The 25,079-nt window shown below is 37.1% G+C and overlaps 2 protein-coding genes across 3 annotated transcripts in view; one reads left to right on the top strand and one right to left on the bottom strand.

The window, feature by feature from the left end:
- Positions 1-8,326, bottom strand: part of zgc:173742 (DNA topoisomerase I, mitochondrial) — a 31,071-nt gene extending 22,745 nt beyond the window's left edge. The window contains exons 1-6 of one of the 2 annotated variants that reach the window (XM_026287284.1): positions 8,052-8,326; positions 7,775-7,856; positions 6,870-6,951; positions 5,101-5,153; positions 3,934-4,053; positions 1,244-1,331 (exon numbers count right to left, since the gene is read on the bottom strand). In XM_026287284.1, the coding sequence (XP_026143069.1) occupies positions 1,244-1,331; positions 3,934-4,053; positions 5,101-5,153; positions 6,870-6,951; positions 7,775-7,854 (423 nt within the window). In that variant the 5' untranslated portion in view covers positions 7,855-7,856; positions 8,052-8,326. The remainder of the gene's footprint in view (positions 1-1,243; positions 1,332-3,933; positions 4,054-5,100; positions 5,154-6,869; positions 6,952-7,774; positions 7,857-8,051) is intronic. The other variant, XM_026287285.1, reaches the window with a different exon arrangement.
- Positions 8,327-9,513: 1,187 nt separating this feature from the next.
- Positions 9,514-23,114, top strand: LOC113118243 (malonyl-CoA decarboxylase, mitochondrial-like). The gene is made up of 5 exons (XM_026287283.1): positions 9,514-10,093; positions 17,846-17,958; positions 18,045-18,201; positions 18,541-18,693; positions 21,275-23,114. Exons 1-5 carry the CDS (start codon positions 9,557-9,559, stop codon positions 21,818-21,820), a joined length of 1,506 nt encoding a protein of 501 aa, XP_026143068.1. The 5' UTR covers positions 9,514-9,556; the 3' UTR covers positions 21,821-23,114.
- The last annotated feature ends 1,965 nt before the right edge of the window (positions 23,115-25,079 follow it).

Genomic DNA, 25,079 nt, shown 5'->3' with positions numbered 1-25,079 from the left:
TAGCTAGTTAACATGGCCTTAGTGTCATATTTAAATTAGCAGAAATCACAATGTTTAATAACAATGTTCACTACATCTTATACATGTCAGTTCAATAAAAATGTTTAAGCTGAGCCCTGGGAAGAGGGAGAAAAAAATATATATAAATAAATAAATAAAACGTTTTAATTGACCATATCGCCTAGATAACTTTTAGATCTAAACTTTTATAAATACACTTTTGGCACAACATTGCAATCCTAAACTTGACAGGAAGATTAACACTCAAATCAACAAGTATGAACTGTGAAACTGTAAAAACAGGATGTATGCAAAAGCAGGATAAATTATTTTAGCTGTTGACGGTTTGTTTGCAAGTCTTGCTGTTTAGAGAGTTTATGGGGGTGAAACTTGCAAGCTATAGATATCTAAACATGTATTATTTGTTACAATGGAGGAATACAATAGTGACAAATTGCATTTTGCTATTTAGATAAGCTTTTCTCATTGAGACACTGGTGGATCCACATGAGACACAAAACATTTACTTTTCCAAAGATAAAACTACTCTGAGAAATTGAAGCGCACCGATGTCTAGTCTGCAGTTGGCAAATCGACAACACCTGACAGAACGAACTCCTGAGGGGCAGTGTGGACAAAAAACTGTTAAAGGTTTCTTCTGAAAATAAGATTTTTAGCTCTGCAAGAGAGAAATGTTCTCCAAAACTGCTCTCTGCAAAACTAAAATTACCATCAATGGTCAAGAGCAACAGATGTTGAACAAAATGACGGCTTTCCAGCACAGGGAATCACTTTGTGATATGGTCTTTTAAATCCATCAAATTGGAGGGTGATTGTGAAGTTGACGTTGACCTGCAGAAGGCAGTTTAGATACATAGCAAAAGCTAATTAAATGAACAAAATTACATTTCTGTGATTAGTGTGAATAAAACGGAAAGTGCTAACATGCCTATTCATCTTGTGAACATAAAAAAATAATAATTGCATTTTACAAAAACTGGTAAAGACATTAACACTAAATCAACCCTGCATGGTACATAATTATAGTTAAAGCAAACTTTACTGACATACAGTATTCCAAAACTTTCTGACTGTGCCTTTATGTAGATTATCTCAGCATGTGTCCTTTTTAAAGATTTTAGATTTAAAATATCACAATTTCTAGCATTTCAGCAAGCACTCTGCCAATCAGTTCTTCCCTCTATAATCAATATACCGCTAATGCACTCTGGGTAAAGCCCACCTTTTCTTTTTTTCCCTTGATCTTTTTCTTCACCGTTGCAGAATTTTCCTGTCCCTCTTCTGCAGCTTTCTTCTTCTTCTTCTTTGGCCTTTCAGAGAAATTCAGCAAGCAGACAATACATGTAAAGCATCCTTTTTTTGGAGCACCAAATCAACATCTTTCTGAAGGATCATGTGACAAAGACTGCTGAAAGTTCCAATTTTCCATCACCAGAGAAAACTACATTTTAAAATCTGATTAACAAATAGAAAAGAGTTTTCATAATGGGATGCTTATCAAAATATACTTAAAGTACCCCTATAATGCCTTTTCGACTATTACCTATACCTGCTTTCAAATGGAGCGGCATTTAATACACAGAGCCGCAGATCACTGACAAGCTACGCAATATCGCGTTCATTATTGCAGATAAATCGCCTTCGATAAGGAGTGTGATATTGCGTAGCTTGTCAGTGATCTACGGCTCTGTCTAATAAATGCCGCTCCATTTGAAAGCAGGTGATGGCGATTTAGCGGTAATCACTGAACCAGATTTACTGACTAAATGCACATGATCATATCGTTAGTTATATCGCCCAGCCCTATTTAGGAGACTCATAAAACAATATTAGCAACCTTAAAATGGCATAATTGGGGCAATTAAATGGATTTGCAATAAAATATCTGCTGCCGTGGTGAACAAACAGTAAGAGACTTTCAAAAACATAAACCCCCAAATGTTTAAATAGCAGTTTATATACAGAATGGGCACAGCATAAAGAGCTGTCTGAGATTAATACACATGACCACTTTTATCATACTAAAAATTCAAAGGCGACTATCACTAGAAATTCCATCCTCTTTGAGAAACGTTAAAATTAAATAAGCTAGACAATTAATAGCAAGGTCTCTGAAATCCATCCTAAAATGCTATTTTACATCCAGTTATGTAAAAAGCCCATTTGTTCAGGAATAAAATGCATATCACGTATTAGGGCTGCACGATGTGTCATTTAAGCATCGATATCGCGATGTACGAATCCACCATAGTCACATCGCAGGATGTGCGATGTAGGCTGTCGTAGTTGATCTGTTATTCATTAACTAACTGTACGGGCCAGCTGCTCCCCGGCCCTTGACGAAAGGGATTTGCGGATTAATTGCACAGCTTAACCATCATAGAGTGAAAGTTTATAATTTGCATGTGTTTTTAAGTCCCATCAGTTTAACGGGGCGCATATAAGAACGAGCAGAGAGAGAGAGAGAGGGAGAGAGAGAGAGTGCCCCGGCCATGCGCAAAAATCAAACGCACGCACAAGCTCACCTTCTTCAAACACCACGAGCGCTGTCTTGCTCCCTCTCCCTCGCGCATATTAAGCAAAATCAATTGACACGATGGTATAGAAAAAAAAAAACTATGCAGTGATGAAATGTTTTCTGTGTTGTCAAATATTGTGTGCGATATCCTAAACTGCAGAGATAATTACACAACGCGTGCCGTACACGTCTGATTCGCGAACTAATGATTCCTTTGAACCGATTCAATTTAATGAATGGTTTTAACAACACTGACCTGTCCAACACTGAACACGAGACGTCTGAATTGGTGTATAAAAAAAATCTGTAACACTTTACAAGAATGTTCTATTAAACCATTATTTTACATTTACTATTACTAAACTGCACTTCTACAACATTGTTAATTTCAACATTTAGGCTATAGCCTTCATTGTTGAAATCAAAAGTTGTACAGTATTTGTTAACCTAGTAAATGCACTGTGAAGTAACATTACCAAACAATGAACAGCTATGTTTTTATAAACTAAGATAAACAAAGATTAATATAAATATAGTAACAAAAGTATTGCTAGTGGTAAGTTCATGTTAGTTAATATGTTAACAATTCAAACCATATCCTAAAGTTACAAAAAAAAATTTACTCTAATTTAAATAATACTCTGATGTTTAAATCATTTAAAATGAGAATGGAAGTGTGCTCACCCCATTTTTGTTTGTAAGAAAAAATTTGATTAGATTTCTTAATCGCAGAAAAATATCGCAATAAAATTTTCCAATATCGTGCAGCCCTATCATGTATGTTGGTAAACCTCCGATGCACAAAACCATGGTAATTTGATAAACAAAACAAAAAAAAAAGATTTGCCATTAACTATTAAACATCCAAGCTGCCTCTTTTCCATAAAATGAACATAAAAGGTGGCCACGGATGTCCTTGTTATCTTCCACTTTCACTGTATGGACAAAAAGTAGCTTTTGACATTCAGCTAAACATGTCTTTTTGAAATAGTAAGTCAGTGGTAGGTTTGGAATGACAAAGATGAGTACATTTTGGGGTGATTTATCCCTTTAAGTAAAAAGTGGTGCAGCTTACCCCACTGACTCAAATGCAAAATATGTGAGCCTAGAGCACAAAGGCAGTCATAAGTTGCACAGGTATATTGTAGCGATAGCCAACAATACAATCTATGGGCCAAAATGATCGATTTTTCTTTTATGCCAAAAATCACTAGGATATTAAGTAAAGATCATGTTCCATGAAGATATTTTTGGACATTTGGACACCTTTAAAGGCTATTTTCCTCAATATTTGGATTTTTTGCAGATGTTCAAATAGTTGTATCTCAGCCAAATCTCAAAGTGGTATAGGGTCACATAGGGTCAAATAGGGCCTAGGAAAAACAAACACTTACAAAGGAGCTTCAGAGGTAGAAGAAGGACCATCCGCGTTATCCACCTTTCTTTTCCTCTTTTTCCCTTTTGTTACAAAGTCTGGATCTTCCTCTGGCTCTTCCTTCACATTCACCTGAGACCTAAATGAGACAAACAACCAAAAAACACACACACACACACACACACACACACACACACACACACACACACACACACACACACACACACACACACATATATATATATATATATATATATATAAATAAATAAACTCATAAGGACAGATATGCATTGACCAATGACAATGACTAAATTACAGTGATTACACAATAATGCTTAATGGCCACTGATGATAATTATATAATTACGGTAATTATGCCCAAGGATAATTGCGGAGAGATACAAGCTTCAATTTCCATAAAGCATGATTCAGATGTGGCGGGAGGTGAACAGAACAAATCAATTAATTACAATTACCATAACAAACGATTCAATTCAGCAGAGAACTTTCTGGGAGAGATTAAGTGTAAAAGAACACTAGGACACCTTCAGCAGTTTTAGAGTCTGACCTCTGTCGTGTAAATCAGCCTCCCACCTGCAATCATTGGCAGGACTTGATTTACAAAGCGCCTGATTGTCAAAATCCCTGATTAGAGACGTACTGTTCTTATCGGGAGACAGAAACAGCCAACGAGAGATTTTAGATGGTCCAACTTTCTAAAAATCTTACATATCAAATTTTAGTATATGAAATAATTTTATGTTAAATGTCTGCTTGCTTAGATGTATGCCTCAGGCTCTGTTCTATCCCCCCAGGACCCCGTCCCACCCAGTCTGATCTGAATGCTTTTCACTTATTACTTTTCTGACATGCCGCAGCTTTCTTTCCAATAAATAAATTAATTTTCTGAAAGACAGCCAATGTAGCGAGAAAATCGGAATGGATATTGTCCAGAACTGTGCACATTCAAATCATCAGAATTAATTTTCATCAAATCCAAAAGGCAAGAAAAAAAAAAGATTATGATTGCATATTTGAAACGTAAATGGATTAAAACTCATTTCCAAGTGCAGCTGCTGGCTGCTGATGCCATTTCTCTAAATCAAAAGCCTGAATCTGTGAAACTGCATGTGCAGTACTGGCTACTAAAAATACCATCACATGTGACACAGCGATCTCACTGTACCTTCTGTCACCACGGTCTTCAAAGTCCATGCTCTCTTCTTTAGGCGTTTTCATCTGAAAGATAAAAAAATAAAAACATGACAACTAGATGATGGAAACTTATGTATTGCTTCCCCAATTATAATAATTATATAAAAAATGGAATGAAATATATAATTAAATAAAATGTATGTTTATATATATATATATATATATATATATATATATATATATATATATATATATATATATATGCATGTATGTTTAAATAGTACAAAAGACAGCATTTAACAAAAAAAAATCAAAAATAAGTCCGAAGCAACCTACATACCGACTTGACAAGGATCTTGTTCCACTGTGCAAGTACTCGTAAAACACTTTATTACGGTGGCAGGTATTAAATAAAGAAGAGGCAATACATGGAAATATCAAAGAGATGAAGAAGCTCAAGAAGCCGCATTATGCTAATGTAAGGTGCAGGGGGAAAGAAGGGCTATTTGTGGGTTTGACGCACCACAGGGAAGCCCAGTCTAATAAATGGCTTACAACCTGCTATCAAGGAAAGCCATCCAGATCACTTGAGGCCAAACCGGAGCCCAGAGCTGTCAAGGAGAATCATATTCCTCTACAAAAATATCAGCATGGCTGGACGTAGGTTGCATTAAAGGGTTAGTTCACCCAAAAATGAAATTTATGTCAAATGACTCACCCTCATGTCGTTCCAAACCCGTAAGACCTCCGTTCAACTTCAGAACACAGTTTAAGATATTTTAGATTTAGCTTTCTGTCCCTCCATTGAAAATGTATGTACAGTATACTGTCCATGTACAGAAAGGTAATAAAAACATCATCAAAGTAGTCCATGTGACATCAGAGGGTCAGTTAGAATTTGTTGAAACATTGAGAATCCATTTTGGTCTAAAAATAACAAAAATTAGGACTTTATTCAGCATTGTCTTCTGTTGACGTATGACACTGCTGATGCGTTTTCTGACGCGCCCAATAACAAAGAGAACATGTCAGCAGCATCATACGTCAGCAGCGTCACTGCAGTGTTGTGAACGCGCTCACAACAGACCCGGAAGAGAAGACAATGCTGAATAAAGTCATAATTTTTGTTATTTTTGGACCAAAATGTATTTTCGATGCTTCAAAAAATTCTAACTGACCCTCTGATGTCACATGGACTACTTCGATGATGTTCTTCTTACCTTTCTGGACATGGACAGTATACAGTACATGCATTTTCAATGGAGGGAGAGAAAGCTCTCGGACGAAATCAAAAATATCTTAAACTGTGTTCTGAAGATGAACGTAGGTCTTATGGGTTTGGACCGACATGAGGGTGAGTAATTAATAACAATTTTCATTTTTGGGTGAACTAACCCTTTTAATAACAGTCTTGCATAGTGGCAAAATACTATTCCTACTGTTCGCGGATAATGAGCGGTTTCGTGCAACCGCCCTGAAGAGGGAAGACAGCCCTGTTTGCTTCGCTCTGCATAACAGTCTATTCTGTTACATCAAGGTTTTCACAACCTATAAATCTGACATCCCGATCACAGACTTGACTGCTCGCTGACTAAATGCTTTTAGGTTATGCTCTGTGCAGCAGTCGGTTCTTGTTATATTTGGGTCTCTGTAACCTACAGTACGAAGCAGTCTTTGAATGATATGTCTGCATAATATTCCTTCAAAGCAAAGCTAACAGGGCTTCTTAATTAAACCGGATTGAAGAGAGAATCCCAGGGGCATGACGAAAGAAAATGAATGGTGACATTGAAAAATTACCTTCCTGTGTGTTTTCTCCGTCCCTTCGTGCTGAGGCTTCGCCTTGCCTTTGGCCTTTGCTTTCTTTTTCTTGGGCTTTACTCTGCGGTGGAACAAAAAAAGAAAAGATGATGAGAGGAATATGAGACAAAAGACAAACATAAATGAGAAAAGAAGGAGGGGTGGGAATGGATGAGACGAGGGGTTACATAAAAAGGCCATTAGAGCTGAAGAGTTCCGAATCCATATTAGCACTTTACAAATAAACTTCTCCCTTCACTGGAGTGTGTGACAGCTTGCCAGAAGGCCTCGTCACAACAGGCTGCTGTCAGCAACACTTACAGGTGTCCAAGTCTTTCACCAGATTAATTACACACGCCAGAGACGGATGGATGTCCCCGCCGTTAGTGTGCCAATATAATGCATTAGATATCAAAGTAAAATAACTTATTCATAAAGAAGACGGAGTACAACTCACTGAATAATGAATGCAAGCTCTTTGGCACTCACTTCACACTTGGTTAGATTTACGATTTCTGGTGCACATCATTTGTTTGGGAGGCTCAATTTGTCTCGCAGTAATGCAAAAGGCGTTTCCTGCTGCAAAGTGCAGCGCTGTGTATAATAATGTGCAGCTGTTGTTTGTGTTGCTATTAAATCGTGCTTATTCTCAGTTGAACAACAAATATTTAGCTCACTTGTATACTCGTATAAAGAATTTACAGAAGCATTAGGGGTGATGTGTGAGTTTGAATAGAGCGTGCCAGCAAAGCACAATTACTGGATTGAAATCAGTCAAAATCAAGGGATTATTTTACCTACAGTACATTTGGACAAGTGGTGAGGATATGACGTGATTGGACACGCAGTGCAACATTTATCTGTGATGCATAGTGCGCTGTAATTTCACTAACAGCTTTACTCACACAAGTGCGTCTCCATTTGAGCCTGGATTATCTTTGGACTCCTTTCCCACAGCTTTCAGGGAGTTAGATTCTTCTGCCATCCCTAAAAGATGATGCCAACAATTCAACTGAATTCATTGCAGAATTCATATTTCAATGAAAGGAGCTCTTGTGCAAATCGGGCGTCTTAATCCGATCATAAACTTCACAAAATGAATTCACTAATTACTTTAGCAATGCTAAAACAGTTGTATTAAAATTGAAATGGGAATAAAATCAATCAACATTAATGTAATACCTGCAAATCCGTATATTGTGCGGTTGTAATCAATCCGCGTGCTTACAGACGAGAGTTTTTGGTGTTGCTAATTAAAGACCAGTTTATGCTATATTTCCCGGGTGATTGCAAAATTACCTTCTGATCCAACAAATATTAATTAAAAATTGCATGTGCGTTTGAAGTTTATTTGACTCGACAGCATAAAACCTGACGTACGCGTCTAGACCACAAACCACACCAAAATGGAACTGATTAAAAAATTGCGTTCCAAACAGATTTCCCCAAATACTCCCATTGGTCGGACAAAAAGATATTCCCGCCTCAAGCCCACGCCATTGGTTTATTTTGGCATAGAGCCGTGTTCTTTGTTTTCTGATTTGCTAACACTGCTGCCACTGAAACAACAGCGATTGATCACCAGTTAACCTACCAACGTTAAATATGAAGACGAGGGATTTCTCCTGACAGTAACATTACAATTATATTTAATGATATAATTATTAATATAGATATACATGTCTTAAAACATTATTTGTTATGGTCTCTGATGATTGTATTTGATACCCATGAATTTTAAGATCTCTTATCTCATATTCCACTCATATTGATGTTATCATGAAACATGAGCATATTGTCATCCCACGTTCTGAATGAAAATGCAAATTTGCCACTAGCTGTTTCCCCGTCAACGCTGTACACAAAGCAGCACTTCGCTCACAAACGCTGCATCAGGCATTCCATGAATGGTGACGTCAAAATGAGACCAAATCAGATCAATCACTGCAGATTAGCGTCACACAAAAGGAGGGGTTTGGGAAAACGAATCTTTGAGCGAATCGTTTGGGAGTCGTTAAGTAAATAAGGTAAAAATAAATGTTTATTATGAGACAATGAAAGTGTTTTTTGACCTTGCATGCATGTCAGCCTTTTTTGGGGGACTCACAAAACCAAAATATGAACCTTTCACTTTTACTAACAGATATCATCATATTCACCAGTTGTTTAATGACAATGCAATAGGACAATTGTTTACTATTACACGTTTTCTGGATATGCAAACGGAATTAAGTAATTAAATATAAACTATTTTACATAAAATTGCATCAGAGAAACCAGAACATCTATTAATTTTTATATCTTGTTATCTTATATCTAGTTGTATAATCATGCAGTGGTATGAATTTACATATAATTGCATACATTGATAGACTGCATAGAATGAATGAATGAATTTGTTTGTTTATACATACATGAATATTTTGTATACCTTTTTTCTTTTACTAAAATACTTTTGCTAAGGCATCTACCCTTCCCTACCGTTTAAATATCCCAATATATTACTGTATTAATTTTTATAATATTTTTTTAAAAGCTTACTCCATACATTTGAGTTTGTAGGAACACCTGTGTTCCGTGCCTTTCATGCATTGGACACAACTGTGCGCGGTTCCTTTAAGAGAGCCCGGAAGTGGATGCGAATTGCAACACAAGGTTTATTTTGGTGCTTATTTGTCAGGCGCGCAATGGCATCTTTCCACTTATGTACAGCCGCGCGCTCTTTGCTAAAGTCTTATCGACACAGAGCAGTGTTAAAAACGGTCCAAGGACTCAGAGTGTGGGAGTTAAGAGACATGTATCTATGTACTTCCATCGCAGTGCACAACAGCATGGAGGAGATCCTGAGAAAGACTGTGGCCCCATTGTCCACCTATGAGATGAGAGACAAATCTCCACCTCCACCTGAATCCAACAGTATGGAGTTCATGCACTTCTACAAGAGTTTAGAGAAAGAGCAAAAGCTGGAGTTTCTCGAGAAGCTGTCTTATGATTTCGGGGTAGATCACAGATGGGCTTCGGATCTGGCTGCGAAGTTGCTGGACACTCAGGGACGCGAAGCGGCCACTATCCTGCAGGTGGAGGACAGGTTACGGTACAGTCTAACACCCCGCTACCGACAGCTGCTCACGCACATCAGCAAGGTTCCGGGCGGAGTGAAGTTTCTGGTGGACCTCAGGGCGGATCTCATCGAGTTAAAAATTAGTGACAGCCCGCATATGAGGGTAAATACACATTATTTTATTGCTACTTTTATTGCTAAAAATTATAAATTCAACAAATGTTTGTATTTTAGTGAGCATATTTAAAAGAGTTGCATCCCCAGTGTCCAACCCTGTTTGCCATCATAAACCTTCTAACTCTTGATGAACTCTGGTTTCCTGATTTTGTACAGTAATGGACTGATTATTGAAAATATGATATTTGTAGAAACATCAGTATTATATTTGTAATGAACACTGTGTAGGTGCTGATGTCATGGAATGACCTCCTGACTTTTCCAATGGTTTCAGTGACTGCTGCATTCCCAACATTGGCTTTGGTTATGACATGGCATGCAAACTTGTGATGCGCCCTTTCCCCTACTTTAGATCCTGGTGGTCTCTGATTTCGCATGGCTGGATGTGTTTGCAGCCAGACGACCTTTGTCCCACATTGGTGTATGTCACAGGCTTCAGCTGTGACATATTTTGTAATGTTTTGGTGCCAAATATACATTTGAATTTATGGCATGACATTTTAATATAAGGCATGACGTCATGGAAACATGTCTGTAGTGCACACAAAGTCTAAAGTGCCTCACATTTCATTCCTGTTATAGCTCCTCTAAATTTGGTCAAACTTCTATAATTTATTTTTCATCTATTAAACAAGATAATTTTTTTTTTTTTTTTTTTTTTAATTAATTATTTTGAGACTTAAGGCTTTAAGAATTTTTAAGCCATTTTTTATACATGCTGAATTAGAATGCTTGTCATTCTCAAAATGAAACGCATTCCATTGCAAGTTTTATTTCGGTCAATTTGAATATGATTTCAGATCTATTTTACACATTTACCTGGTTTGAATTCCGTTCAGCAGAATTCCAGAGATACCTTCTTTCAAAGTCAGTGCAGAAAGAAGTCTGTCTGGGCCCGCTCATACTGACAACGAGCTTTTCATTAGGATTCTAGTCTAGGCTCTGGTTTGGCCATTCCAGAATAAAACCTTTTTGTTATGTCTCCCAAGGCATTTTTTATGTCCTATGGCTTATTTTTCTGCTGAAACATCACACAAACAAAACTCTTGACACCAATTCTCCCTAAGGATTTGTCTGTATTGGTCTCATCTGTAGATGGCAACAACATAGAATGAGACTGCCATTATGGACTTACTTAGTACAATATGGAAATTTGTCAGGGCAGATGCCATACAGTACTTACATTTTAAAGAAAGAAAATAAGGCTGTGAGTGCTAGAAATACAGTCTGTGCAGCTACTAGGTGTCCGTCTTTCAGCTGACAGAACATTGAAAATACCTCTGTCTAAAAATTTCCAGATGCAAACATTTACTAGGAAATTAAGACATGAACAGCCTTGCTATTTCGAATTACATCTATGGGGTTTCATGTATGTTGGGTTGTTTTCAGGCCAAGTAGGTCTTACCAGACTAAAAAAGAAAAACCTCCAGAATATTTCCAGTCTTGCCTTGTGGAGCCTAGCAAACTTCTGTTGTGACACCATCTGTCTTTTTCAAAAGTGAGCTTCAGTTGCTCTAGCTCTGTGAAGTGCTAAGAAATCATTGAACTCTGGGCAGTTTCCTCAATTTCAGTCAAAGAGATGTTAGCGGTGTAGACAGCCTCTGGGTCACTTGCACAGCACCTTGTCCTGATGCTTATTTTGAAGGCATTCCAATCTCAACTCCAGTGTTTTCCCCCCATTTTGTTACAAAGGACTTCACAGTGATACCTGGAAAGTTTGAAGTTTTGCCAGTCTTTTTATAGCCTACTCCAGGTATTTTTTTCTAACATTATTTCAGAGTTTCATGGGCAGCTCTTTGGTCTTCATGGCAGCAGGGATGATCTGATCTGCTGTTTTAGTAATGAGATTTCAAACTCAGCATTTAATTTGAACTTGAACAGGTGGATTGAGGAAAAAAACTTTATGTACATTTGTAAAAAAAAAAAGTTTTTTCGAAGATAAAAATATTATACAAAAATACTTTATCAGTCCTTCTACAAACAGTGCCCATATGCAAGAACAATTATGTTTTATTGTTGCCTCATGAGCTTACACTATTATGTGCTTGTTTAGTTATGTAAGTGGTGTTCATTAATTAATTAAAAATTGTCCGGAAAAACAGTAATATTTCTTCTGTTTCATTTGCTTTATATACTGCAGAAATAATAAGATAAATATGGTAGTTAGTTTGCGATTCAGAATAGTATTAACTCTATACAGAATGGACATTATAAAGAATTACCTAATAACATTTCCTTTAAAAGGTTGTAATTTGACTTTGCAGAGTGGGAAACAATCAGTGAAAGCTGAATACATTCTGAAAGCACCACTGATGTCAAGCTGAGATTCAGCCAAGCAATAATTTGGTCACATGATCGTGTATTCTGCACTTTATTAAAAAGCCTTTTTACCTGTTAGTGAGTGTTAGCTCAGCTCTCAGCAGTAGCGCCCCGTGCTTCTCGCTCTCCATAATAATATTGCATAACACCATATCCCTAAGGTATGCTTCAGAGAGACCGTCTGGGACACCGCCATCCAATCAGATTCAGTGTCATTAATATGCTAAAATAGCAGCCAGTTGCAGTGTAAGATCGTTTTCGGTTACCGAAAATGTAACTCTCCATCAGTTGACCCTTTGCTAAGATTAGTCACTGTTGCATGCTCAGACATGCTTTACAAATGTCCTGTGAACATCGCACATTTCTGTGAAATGTGTTTAGAAAGTACAGGATATTACTTGTTTATGGACTGGAATGAAGTGATGTTGCCAAGTGTATTTTATCTATCTTTTTCTTTTTCTTTTTCTTTTTTTTAATTGCAGTAATGGTATCAAAAACATCTGTTTCTTTAGTTTTGGAGAAATTTTATTCAAATTCAAGTTCATTTGTATAGCGCTTTTCGTTGCAATGTAGCTTTACACAAAATTAAGTTTCTACAATGTATTTTGTAGTAGCTTATCAGTGGTCACTATGTCAAATTGATGTACATATGGCAGAATTGTACTGTAACACGGTACGGTAACAGCAATGATTATATGTTGCAATCAAACTTGTAGCAAAATTTGGTTGTCTATGTTGTTTCAGAGTTGGCATCATCGGATGTCCTCTGAGGGGTTGGCATCATCTCTTCTCAGGTGTTCTGGATACAGACTGAAGCTTGTGTAAATCCTAGTTAGACTGAAACAGAGAAACAAATGCGGACATAATTAGCATAGCTGCTATTCCAATCAAGCAAAAATGATTTGTTCATCCCAAGATCAGATATAACTGCAGTACAAGATTTGAAGATGCAGTTTTTGAATGATTGGCCTAAGAAATGTGTTTTTAATCTAGATTTAAACAGAGAGATTGTGTCTGAACCCTGAAAATTAACAGGAAGGCTATTCCAGAGTTTGGGAGCCAAATATGACAAAGCTCTACCTCCTTTAGTGGACTTTGCTATCCTAGGTACTACCAAAAGTCCAGAGTTTAGGCAGCATGATTGATTGTAGCGTGAAAGAAGACTAGTTAGGTATGCAGGAGCTAAACCATTAAGGTCCTTATAGGTAAGTAATAATATTTTGTAACTGATACGGAACTTAATAGTTAGCCAGTGCAGAGACTGTAAAATTAGGTTAATATGATCATATTTTTTTGACCTGGTAAGGACTCTAGCTGCTGCATTTAGACTACCTGTAGCTTGTTTATTTAGCATGCAGGACAATCACCTAGCAGTGCATTACAACAGTCCAGTCTAGAGGTCAAGAATGCATGAACTAGCATCCTCTGCAGTGAATGGGTGCCATCAAAAGGAGAGTTCACACACCTGATAAAAACATCATAATTATCAAGAAGTAATCCACATGACTTTAGGCCATCAATTAACAGTACCTTGTGAAGTGAAACGCTGTGTGCTTGTGAGAAACAAATCCATCATAAAGGTGTTCAACTGTCAGTTCTGGCCAAAATACCAGCCGATAATCCATAAGCTTTACACTTCACAAGAAATTAATTGATGGACTGTAGTCCTGTGGGTTGCTTGTGGATTATTGTGATGTTTTTATCAGCTGTTTGGACTCTGATAAAACTGCAGAGGAACATTGGTGAGCAAGTCATGTAATGCTAAATTAAAACATACATTTCAGAAATGAAGGTGATAGATGCATGAACTTCTCAAGATTGGTGTAAAGGGGAAAAAATGCTTTTATCATCTGTGCACCTTGTGTTAGTATTATAAGTGACTACCACACCTCTGTTTCACAGACAGAGAGAGTGGAAACTGGATCTGAAAACCATAAACTGTGAACTAGCACCTGAACTGATTTAGCTCACCTCCTAGCAAAGTGCTGAAGAACAAAATGTGTTAAAATGACAATAATTGGTCAAGACAGAGAACAGCTAAGATGCTGAGCTTTGCAGTAAAATTAAATCACACATCCCAAACTCTCTTGAGCAGAATTATCAGGATCCCAAAGAAATGTCAGTTCAAATCTCCGACTAGGTGCATTTCTTGGTATGTAATCGATAAACAGACATGGTCTTTCTGGACTCAAACAGGTGCCCAGCAGAACTCCTCGAAGTCTGCATTCTATTGGACAGTCAGCAAGCTGCTTGCAGTGGTTTTCACAGAGCAAATTTAGGAGAACTATACTGAAATGTCCTCTCCAGAATTAATGATTGAAAGTTACACTGGGTGCCTTAAAATATTTACATTTCCTCAGTTCATTAGTTTTGAGATTTACATTAGAGGTTTATGTTATAAAGCAGGAGAGATCTGATCTCTGAAATATTTTTAAAAATTTAAAAGTCATTTTGAAGTAGCATTGATTGTACCAAAATTCTTTTGCAATATCTATATACATTTGATGCTGTAATATTTTTAAAGTGATTACACTGTGTTTTGCATAAACGCATCTTAGAGTGACTTTTACATATATATGCAACTAAACAAAATAAAATATAGTTTAAATAAAGTGACTAAAATATTATAGGAACAATCCACTTTTTTTGAAAATAGGCTCATTTTCCAACTTCCCTAGAGTTAAACAGTTGTGTTTTACTGTTTTCAAATCCATTCAGCCGATCCCCGGGTTTGGCGGTAGCACTTTTAGATTAGCTTAGTTTAGCTTAGCATAAATTATTGAATCTGACAGCCTCTCACTCAAAAATGACCAAAGAGTTTCGATATTATTCCTTTTTAAAACTTGACTCTTCCGTAGTTACATTGTGTAATAAGACTGACAGAAAATTAAAAGTTGCAATTTTCTAGGCCTATATGGCTAGGCTTATAAAAAGGCTTATTGGAAGTTACTTAGCTGGGACATTTTTCAGGTGCTATCATTGTGACAGTCGGAAATGTAAATTAAATTTGTATGCATGTTTGAGCTTGTATGTTATGGTAAAGTCATGGGAATTTAAGGAATAAATAAATAAGTAAAAGTGAAATGGGGACTGTAACACACACACACACACACACACACACACACAAATGCTGTCAAATGATTAATCGCAATTGATAAAATCCAAAATAATAGTTTTTGTTTTTCAGAATATATGTGTGTGTACTGTGTATATTGTTTTATTATGTATATATAAATACTCACATACTTGTAAAGTGCACACACACATATTTTGAAACAAAAACTTTTATTTTGGGTGCAATTAATTTTGATTAATCGTTTGACAGCACACACTTGTGTATTTATTTATGATTAAAAAAAGTTTTTTAACTTTTAAGATTCAAAATTGAGAATTTCAAAAATGAGGGTTTTATTTTAATTTTTTCTCTTCATACTATGAAGGTTGATTGTTTCACTTTCAAAATAGCTTTATGTTTCACAGAAGAAAGAGAGTCACAGGTTTATAACAGCAAGAGGCTGAGTGAATTTTAAAGGAATTTGTATTTTTTATTTTTGTTATTTGGATGAACAATTCCATCTTTAAACCATCTTTGTATATTTTTTTTTCACAGCATAATTTACAAAGCTACAATTTCTCAAATGCTCACAGGCTTTCATTTTATGTACAGTATGTACAGGCAAAAATTGTTTTAATGTCAGATTGTCTTCTGTTTGCCCCTGCAAAGTCAGTAAAATCAGAGAATGTCAAAAGGCCAGTCATTGACATTCTTGCTCCTTTTGTGCAAAGCAGATTCTGCACTCTATTTCCACCGAGTGAATGTTCTCTGGCCTTTTAAATTTCAGCGTGGCAAGGGTTTTTTCTAGCACCTTGGTTGGATTAATAATTTGTGATCTATGCATCTGCCTTGACGCGAGTTATAGTTTAGCACAAGTTCGATATCTTCTTTTCCCTTATGCACATAAGAAAATAAATAAAGCGGCCCAAACATTGCAGCGCTTTTGAAAGTTGTGGCCTGCGGTGCGATGGCACATATCAAAGTTGGATTCCACTTATGTATGCTTGGCCCTAGAGTAAATTCAGCCGTGTAAGCAAATACAAAACTCTTTTGGGTGAAGAATTTCAAATGCTTTCGGCTGCCCTGCATTTGAAGGTAGAACACCGAATAAATGCTTAGAAGTAATTTCCCAGCCCAGAGAGGATTTGATGAGTTTAAAGTTAAGTGGAACGGTGACTGCTGGGGCGGCCAGCGGCTGTGGATTGCACTCCGAGTAAAGCTGAGATAGACAGAAAAGCAAAATGCCGCAGACTACATTTCCAGTTGAGTCCCTGATGGCCTGCTTTCCTTGAACAGCCATCCTGTTTTCAGGCAGCGCTACAATCTCAACTTTGTTAGATTGTTTTGCTGCTATTGGGAACCTTTACCCTGACACCCCTTGGTTATTTTCTACATACAAATGCATCACTTAGCGACACATTTCTGTATGCTGATCTGAGCGAGTGGGTTTATAAGCAAAAGCATGCCGGGAAATGGTAATTCGAGATCTTTTTGCTTGCAGGCACGGCTGAAAGCGCTACAATAAGGTCAGATTTTTACGTGTGCTACCTATAGATGAAGCCAAAGCATGTACGGATGGCCGGTGTGGACGTTTGATTGACAGGCCCGTAATTCTTTTAAGCACATGCATCTGTGGGATAGAATTTTTAAAACCGCTCTGTGCGAGTGCACCGGCGACTAGATCCAGATATTTGTATGCGTGTTGTGTTGCTCATCACCATTATGAAAGAAATCTGAGTGCAGAACCATATCTCATGTGGGGAGCAACAGCACTTTGATGAAATGGAACTGTGTTTACCACAGAAATCTTTCAGCGTCCTAGTATGGCGCTCTAATGAGAACGAGAACACTACCAGAGCAAATAAACAGATGCTAAGAGCTGCAGAGGAAAATGAGACCACTCGGAAAGTGTTTTGTACTGTACAGATGAAAAGGCTGCGACTGTGAGTTGGCGGGATTGCTGTACACGATCTGTGAAAGTGACTGCGAAATATTAATTCCCTTGACGGAAGCTGCACACTTTATAATTAGGCACCATTATGAGCGCAGCTGTACTGAGAATGATTCTTGGAAATCGATGGCTATTGCACATGAATTGTAATTTTTTTTTTAACATTATTTAGTTTTGCATGATCATTTGCAAACCTCTCTCTTTGACCCGTAGGATTAAACATGCTGGTTTTGTGGCTTCACGTTTAAAAATATATATGTAAATAACCTCTTTGCAATACTGTGATATCTGAATTATCCTTTTTATCCAATTCAGGACTTCTTGCTATACGTGCATTCCAGTGATGAAACCGCATGTTCACTTCTCACTTAATTCAACTCTGATCTTCTTGTGTTTGTGTATCTTGTTATTAGGATCTGAACAGCACTCTGAAGAGTCTTCTGTCAGAATGGTTCTCTGTTGGCTTACTCCGACTGGAAAGAATCACTTGGCAGTCCCCATGCGAGATCCTTCAGAAGATCAGCCAGTAAGATCTCTCTCGTATGAATAAACATTTCTTTTTTTTTTGTCGTCTTCCCAGTTGAGCCTTTTTTTTATTATTTGATCCTACAGGTACGAGGCGGTCCATCCTGTGCGGAACTGGACGGATATCAAACGCAGAGTGGGGCCGTACCGGAGATGTTACGCCTTCACCCATGCCTCCATGCCTGGAGAGCCACTGGTGGTGTTGCACGTTGCCTTAACTGAGGACATAGCAAATAATATCCAGGTAAATACAAATGAAAATCACATTTGGTATTCATTGCAAAGAATAAGTTATGGCTTGATGGTCAAATAGAGTGTAAATGAATTATTGGGTTATGAAGGGAGAAAGAATCCTTGTGTCATTACTTCTAACCACTACCTGAAAGGATCATAAAAATGTGTAAGTAGACAGTACTGGTGTAAGACAGGAGCTAAAGATGCACACTGAAACCAAAAGCAAACCAAAACAGCACACTTTGCCTAGAATGTACAGAATTCTTCACTATGGTCCCTGATTCTGGAAACTCCTCCAGTGAGTCCTTTGTGAGTTTATTCATTCATCACGTGCCTCTTATTTTCCCAGGGAATTGTAAGAGAGTTTTCCACTCTAGACGCAGACGAAGATGTTAACAAGATCAATGCAGCCATCTTCTACTCCATCTCCTCCACTCAGGCCGGATTGCAGGGGGTTGAGCTTGGAAACTACCTCATCAAGAGGGTGGTCCGAGAACTGCAGGTGGGCAAATGAATGAGAAAATGAATCATAAAAGTGATATTTATCAGAACGGTTTGAAGAAATTTTGCAGTGAAATACCTGTAGATAAATAATACATGCTAGGAAAACAGTCTGCTGTTTATATGGTAGAGTCGAGCAAGATTTTCAGCCTTTTTGAGATTTTAAAGTATTCAACAGTTAAAGTGATGCATATTATAGAAATGTGTGTGTGTGTGTTTGCATATTTTATATTAAAATGAATCATCAAAAATTGAAATAACATTATTTTAAATAGAAATTATATTTTAATCAAATGTATATATATATATATATATATATATATATATATATATATATATATATATATATATATATATATATATATATATATATATATATATCAACGTAAAAAATTAACACAAATTTAAATAAAAAATGTTTTATTTATATCAAATTCACTATGTATTATCAATTAGAATTATGTATATGAGAATTTTTGTCTATTTTCCCTTACTTTTGTGAAATGGCATGGTGTGTAAAATCAAAGTCATTTTCCCCTCAATATGCATAAAAAAACAAATACACAGTTTAATTAATTCATTGGTATTTTGTAATTAACTATTTACAAAATAGAAATTGAATCTAAGGACTGCAATACCATTAATATATTTGTCCCAAAGCGTCACCTAGCGCCAGGAATGGTACTTTTGCATATTTCTAAGCAGGAAGAGACTGGAAAAAAGCAGGAAAACAAATAAAATTTCAGCTGTCACCCTCAATAACACGAAGATGGAGGGACACCTGGCATGTCACAGAGCTCCTGCCTCTTTACTAGATGAAGGCGAAATTAAATGGAAAAGAAACGAGAGGCACTCAGCTTTATAGATTCAGATGAGTTTTGCTTCAGCGGGAATGTTGGTGAAACAAAGTGCTGGATGGCTGTTTGTGTAATAGAGGTTAACCCTAGTAAAGAGCTCTCGGCGAAGGGCTGCGGTTATCAGAGAGCTGATTTTCCCAGATGAGAGATTGAAGGCATCATTTGAGTGGAAATGGACACTCGATAGATATTATTTCATGCAAATTGTGCATGTTGATGCTTCGGGTTTGTATTTGAATTAGTTTTTGAAGTGTGTGTGCAAACGCAGCTGACTTGTTTTTCTTCAAAACAAATTCTCTCTCCATCTTAGTCCAAAAATGTCCATATGATCCTAACAAAAATGTTCCAGTAAAACACCATTGTTGCTCTAGGTACTAAGTTTGTTACTACTGTTATAAATAGACGTTTACATTTTCTTTAGAACAAGCCACACAGTTTCATATGTGATTACTTGCATGCTAAGTTTATCAACTTTGTATTAAATCTGTGTCAGAAATTTAAAGCTGCGTATAAAACTTGAGAATCTTAGTTGAGTTTATGTAGTTTGAAAGAAAGTATAAAGTACCTGTGAGAGCTGGAGCTCATCCTTCTGCTGAAGAAAGAGTAAAGGTGACTCACCATGCCACAAGGGGACGATTGGCGTGATGGATGGATGATCGACAGAAAAAAAGAGGTGGAGAAAGGTCACAGTGTGATTTAGGAGAAGGAGGGTTTGCTTGTTTTAGAGCAGAATCCTCATGGGGCTCTTTTGCACTTGCTTTCTATCTTCTATTCACTCTCTTCTTGTCCTTACTCTTCATTCTCTCTCGTCCTCGCTCTCTGTAGCTTTAAACCTGCCGACTGATGTTTTACAGTAAATTGAGTTGATGAATGAAAAGTGACCCTTGGACATGCTTAATCTTCCTTCACTCCTGCCCGTCTGAAGGAGTGATGCATGGCACAGAATGAGAGCGAGAGGGAAGTGTGCAGGACTTAAAATCTCTGCTCCTCCGGGGGCCAGTCTGACACGTTTGGTTTGTTCGGTGCTTTCTTCTTGTTGAATGTGGGCAGAAGAGGGAGAGAAAACGAGCGTGTCTATGTCCTTGTGGGGGCCGAGGAAGAGACACCGTGCACTTGTTCAACATGGTTTTTAAATTAGTGTGGATGGAGGATAAAAAAATAAAGAGAAAAAGAAGAGTAAGGAGAGCGGATATAGATATTTTATATAAAAATATCACAGTTTACACACAAATAGTCAGCAATGTGTGTATGTGATTCATAACCTGTGATTCATGAGGTCGAGTGTTTTTGAGTTATTCATTAAAAGAGTCATTGCTCATTAATCAACTCAAAAGACTCATTTGTCCATGAATAGAGACACTCCTTGCATTGTATTTATTTAACAGGCTGCTCTCAATCACAACTCAATAGAAATGTTTTTTTGCTGTTTTTCAAAGTACATATTTTAAAGCTATATTGTATATATTACTGTGCTCAGTTTTACTGTATTGTAACTATTTGGTTACATAAATATTGTTTACAGTACAACTTATATGACGTGTGTGTGTGTGTGTGTGTGTGTGTGTGTGTGTGTATATATATATATATATATATATATATATATATATATATATATATATATATATATATATATATATATATATATATATATATATATACTTTTTGTTTGTGTTGGTATAGATATGCATTTGAGAGTTAACTGTCTGTGTTCACCTTTCTGTGCAGAGTGAATTTCCTCACATGGCCCAGTTCTCCAGTCTGTCTCCCATCCCTGGTTTCTCCTTATGGCTACAAGGGGCTCTCGGACAGCTCAAGAAGGAGGGCCGTGCCATAGAGCTCCTGTCTGAGCAGGAGTGGAGGGAGGTGGAGGATGTGACGGGAGCTGTCCCTGGTACCCCAGCTCTGGAGGCCCTGCGCAGGCTCATCAGCACCAGCGAGTGGATCCGCTCCGACCGCCTTGTCCAAGCTCTGGAACCTGCGCTAATGCGGCTCTGCGCCTGGTATCTGTACGGAGAGAAACGGCGGGGCTACGCCCTAAACCCCGTGGCCAACTTCCATCTTCAGAATGGCGCCACTATGTGGAGGCTGAACTGGCAAGCTGACACAAGCCCACGAGGGATGGCCAACTCTTGCGGCATAATGGTTAATTATCGCTACTTTTTACAAGAAACCAGCACTAACAGCGCCGCCTACCTGCAGAATAAAGTCATCAAGGCTTCGGAGCAGGTGATGGGACTGGTGTCGCAGTTTCAGAAGAACAGCAAACTCTGAGTCAAATCTCTAGCTCTGTGCTGGAACTCGAATATTGTTATCATTTTTGATAACTCTGATCTGCACAGGGTGGACAAACACAATGAAGATTTAAATGAGCCCCACGTGGATCTACAACTGAAACCTGCAAGTCATATTTCATTGTTTATTCAGAGATGGACCGTTGTACTCTGCCTTTCTGAAAGATAATAATCCAATAAATCTAATTCTAAAGGGATAGTTCACCCCAAAACGAAAATTTTGGCATCATATACAAACCCTCAAGTTGTTCCAAACCTGTATGACTTTCTTTCTTCCTCAGACAATCGTCCTGCAGCTTTTTCATCCAGCAGCTGTTCACAATGACAACATAATGTCATAGATAAAACATTATTAAAAGTATTAAAATAGTCCATATTTATCCATTAAACTCTGTGAAGCCATACAACTTTTTGTTACGAATAAATTCACATTTAAATAATTATTTGTTCTCAAATTGCACATCACTTATGAATATGTAGCAGTAGCACACAGGTTTGATGTCATTACATGCGAGAACCAATGGCATTTGATGCTATTGACGCCCAACCTGAAGGTTGAATTTAAAAAGAACTGGTTCTTAAGAGTCATTTGCTCATGAAACGGCATTTGTTGTTAAGAAATCAAGACACTCTTTGTATTGTATGTTTTTAGCATGCAGCTAGGGTTTTGGGGTTCTGATAGCTATGTAAAAACAATTAAATATATACAATTCAACTATAAAACAACATAAAATATGTATAAAACAACATACAGTTTGAGATGAGGGTGAGTAAATGATGACCGAATATTCATTTTAAGTGAACTATCCTTTTATGACGTTTACTATGATTACCCAGCATGCTGCTTGGTGATGTTACAATGAGGTTTCACATAATTTTTTTAAGGTGTTCCAAATCTCCACTAATTTCAATCAAGAAAAGGATAATCTTCCAAATGAATCTATTTTTCTCAGTGCTTTTCAGCAGCGCTTGAGCCTCTGTTTGATTAGCCGGTTGCTGATTTTGATGTAGACTTATGCTACACTCTGAAAGACTGGGGGTAATGAAGCGGGACGAATCTATCAGCCTCTGTCATGTCTTTGCCTTCTCAGCGTGTGTACGTAAGAGAGCGTTCCAGCGCGACTGAGTGGAAGCTGCTGTAATAAATGATGTTTTGATTCCTTCATTAGCGGGATCTGATTCAATGTGAAACGGCTGTCTGTATGTAAATGTGTCTCAATGTGCCAGCTAAAAATGTTTATTTATGAATTAAAATTCTGCTTATCTTCCAAAAACGGACTCTTTCTTTTGTTTCCATTGTAAACATGATGTACTATCTCGGCGGTTTGATAAATTTCGGGCAATGGAGGATGTTCAAACGTTTTTTTTTTTAAGTTAACACAGGACAGTACGCTATCTCATTGGGCCAGATTCTATCACATTTGGACAGATCCATTCCTTGGCGGTTTAACTGGCGGTGTTTAAAGAGATTTAGCACTCTCCAGCAAGCATTTTATTCCTCCATGACTGCTGTCTCTAGTGTCTGATAACAGACTGCAGTGTTCAAGTAGGCCTCCTGTCTTTTTTTTCCCTCCATTGTTGTGTAAAGTATCTCAGTGTAAGTTGACTGTGAAATTGCATTTTTACTCTCAAAGGAGGCACACATCTTCCCTCCCCTGTCCCTCCGTGCGATGCCCTAGAAACTAATGAAGTGAGAAATAAAGTTAAAATAAATTGATGATAAATTTATGATATTCACTTAAACTGAGCACTGTTTGGAAACAGAACAAAGCGGACAATATTTAAAGGATGCCCTTGAGAAACTCCTCCCTTAGTGAGGGAGGAAATGAGGAAAACACATCGGTACGCTCAGGCCCAAGGCTGGATGGATATACTTCACAACATCAAGCGCTTTACTGTGAGGCAAATACATAAGGGTGCATGGTAACTGCATAGTGTAGCATCCACAATATGGTTCAAACACAGTTGATTCATTTCGGATTAGTTTTTTCCCAAAATCTGATACTTGTGTAGAAAATATGTCTGTTTTGGCTCATGTGCATGGTTTTAAGATATTCAATGTGAAACTGAAAGGCTTTTAGTTTTTAGCGTCTCACAAAAACATCATGGATCAGGAAATGAGTTGTAAAGAGTCCTGATGTTTTCAGCCATTCATGAAGAGACGTTTCTATACAAGTAAAATGAAAACCCAGCGTTGCTTTGAGCCTCAAAATTGAAAGGAACAAGAATTCAGTTGGAGATTATGACCTAATAAATTTAGTAGGGATACTTGAAAAAGATGCATTTTGAGGACTTGCAGGACGACTCTAGGGAGGACTAAAGGTGCTGCTCATCAAAGACACATTTGTATTCGAGCTTTACAAGCCTCAGGTACTTGTTGGTATTCATACCATGCTGCTTTCATACACACGCACAGATGATAAACTGCACATTTTTAGAGCTGTTATTGAAGAAAATGCGACCATTAGCGCGAGTCTCCAAGCAAAATCCACAAGCAGTTCAAAGTACCAACAATCATTTCAAGAACTTGTGACTAATTCAAAGTAACACATTTTTTAAAAAGCTTTTCCAAATCTGCAGTAGAGAGACATAATAAGTCTACAAGCATTTTATTTGTACTGATTAAAGTTAACATGGAATTTCATGCAATTTTTTACAGGTCTATAATTATGTGTTATTATTGCCGTAAACTAAATTTCAATCAGAGTTAAATTGATTATTTATTGATAATAATATTAGCCAAACAACTCTTGGCTAACATTATTTACCCCATCCGTGCAAGAGAAAAGCGAGATTTAGAGCAAGTTAATCCCTATTGTACAGTATTTACCCATATTATTTTGAAAGGATTAAAAATACCTGATTTTAGTAGGAAAATATCATATACACTAGAAGAAATTAGCTTTTTTTTCAGTTTGGCAGGATTATTAATCTTGTAAATAATCTTCAATATCTCATATACCTGTGTTACTAAATACATCAAAATACTACATAATGAAATTTTTTATTTCATTTTATGTAGACTAATTTGTTTTGAATTATGCACAATATGTCTTAAAACATTAATGTTGATTTAATGTTGATTGACATGTTCATGTGCATTCAAATGTTCAATACACTTGAAAATATGCACTGACATACTGTTCAGTTTTTTTTTACAAAGTTTATTCTGAATCCTGAATCGTGTTGAACAAATCATTACTGTGAATGATTCAGTGACTCACAGTATTGTTGTACAA

The sequence above is a fragment of the Carassius auratus genome, chromosome 18, assembly GCF_003368295.1.
Source record: "Carassius auratus strain Wakin chromosome 18, ASM336829v1, whole genome shotgun sequence".
NCBI classification, from domain to species: Eukaryota; Metazoa; Chordata; class Actinopteri; order Cypriniformes; family Cyprinidae; genus Carassius; species Carassius auratus.
This window is presented reverse-complemented; position numbering and strand designations above follow the sequence as displayed.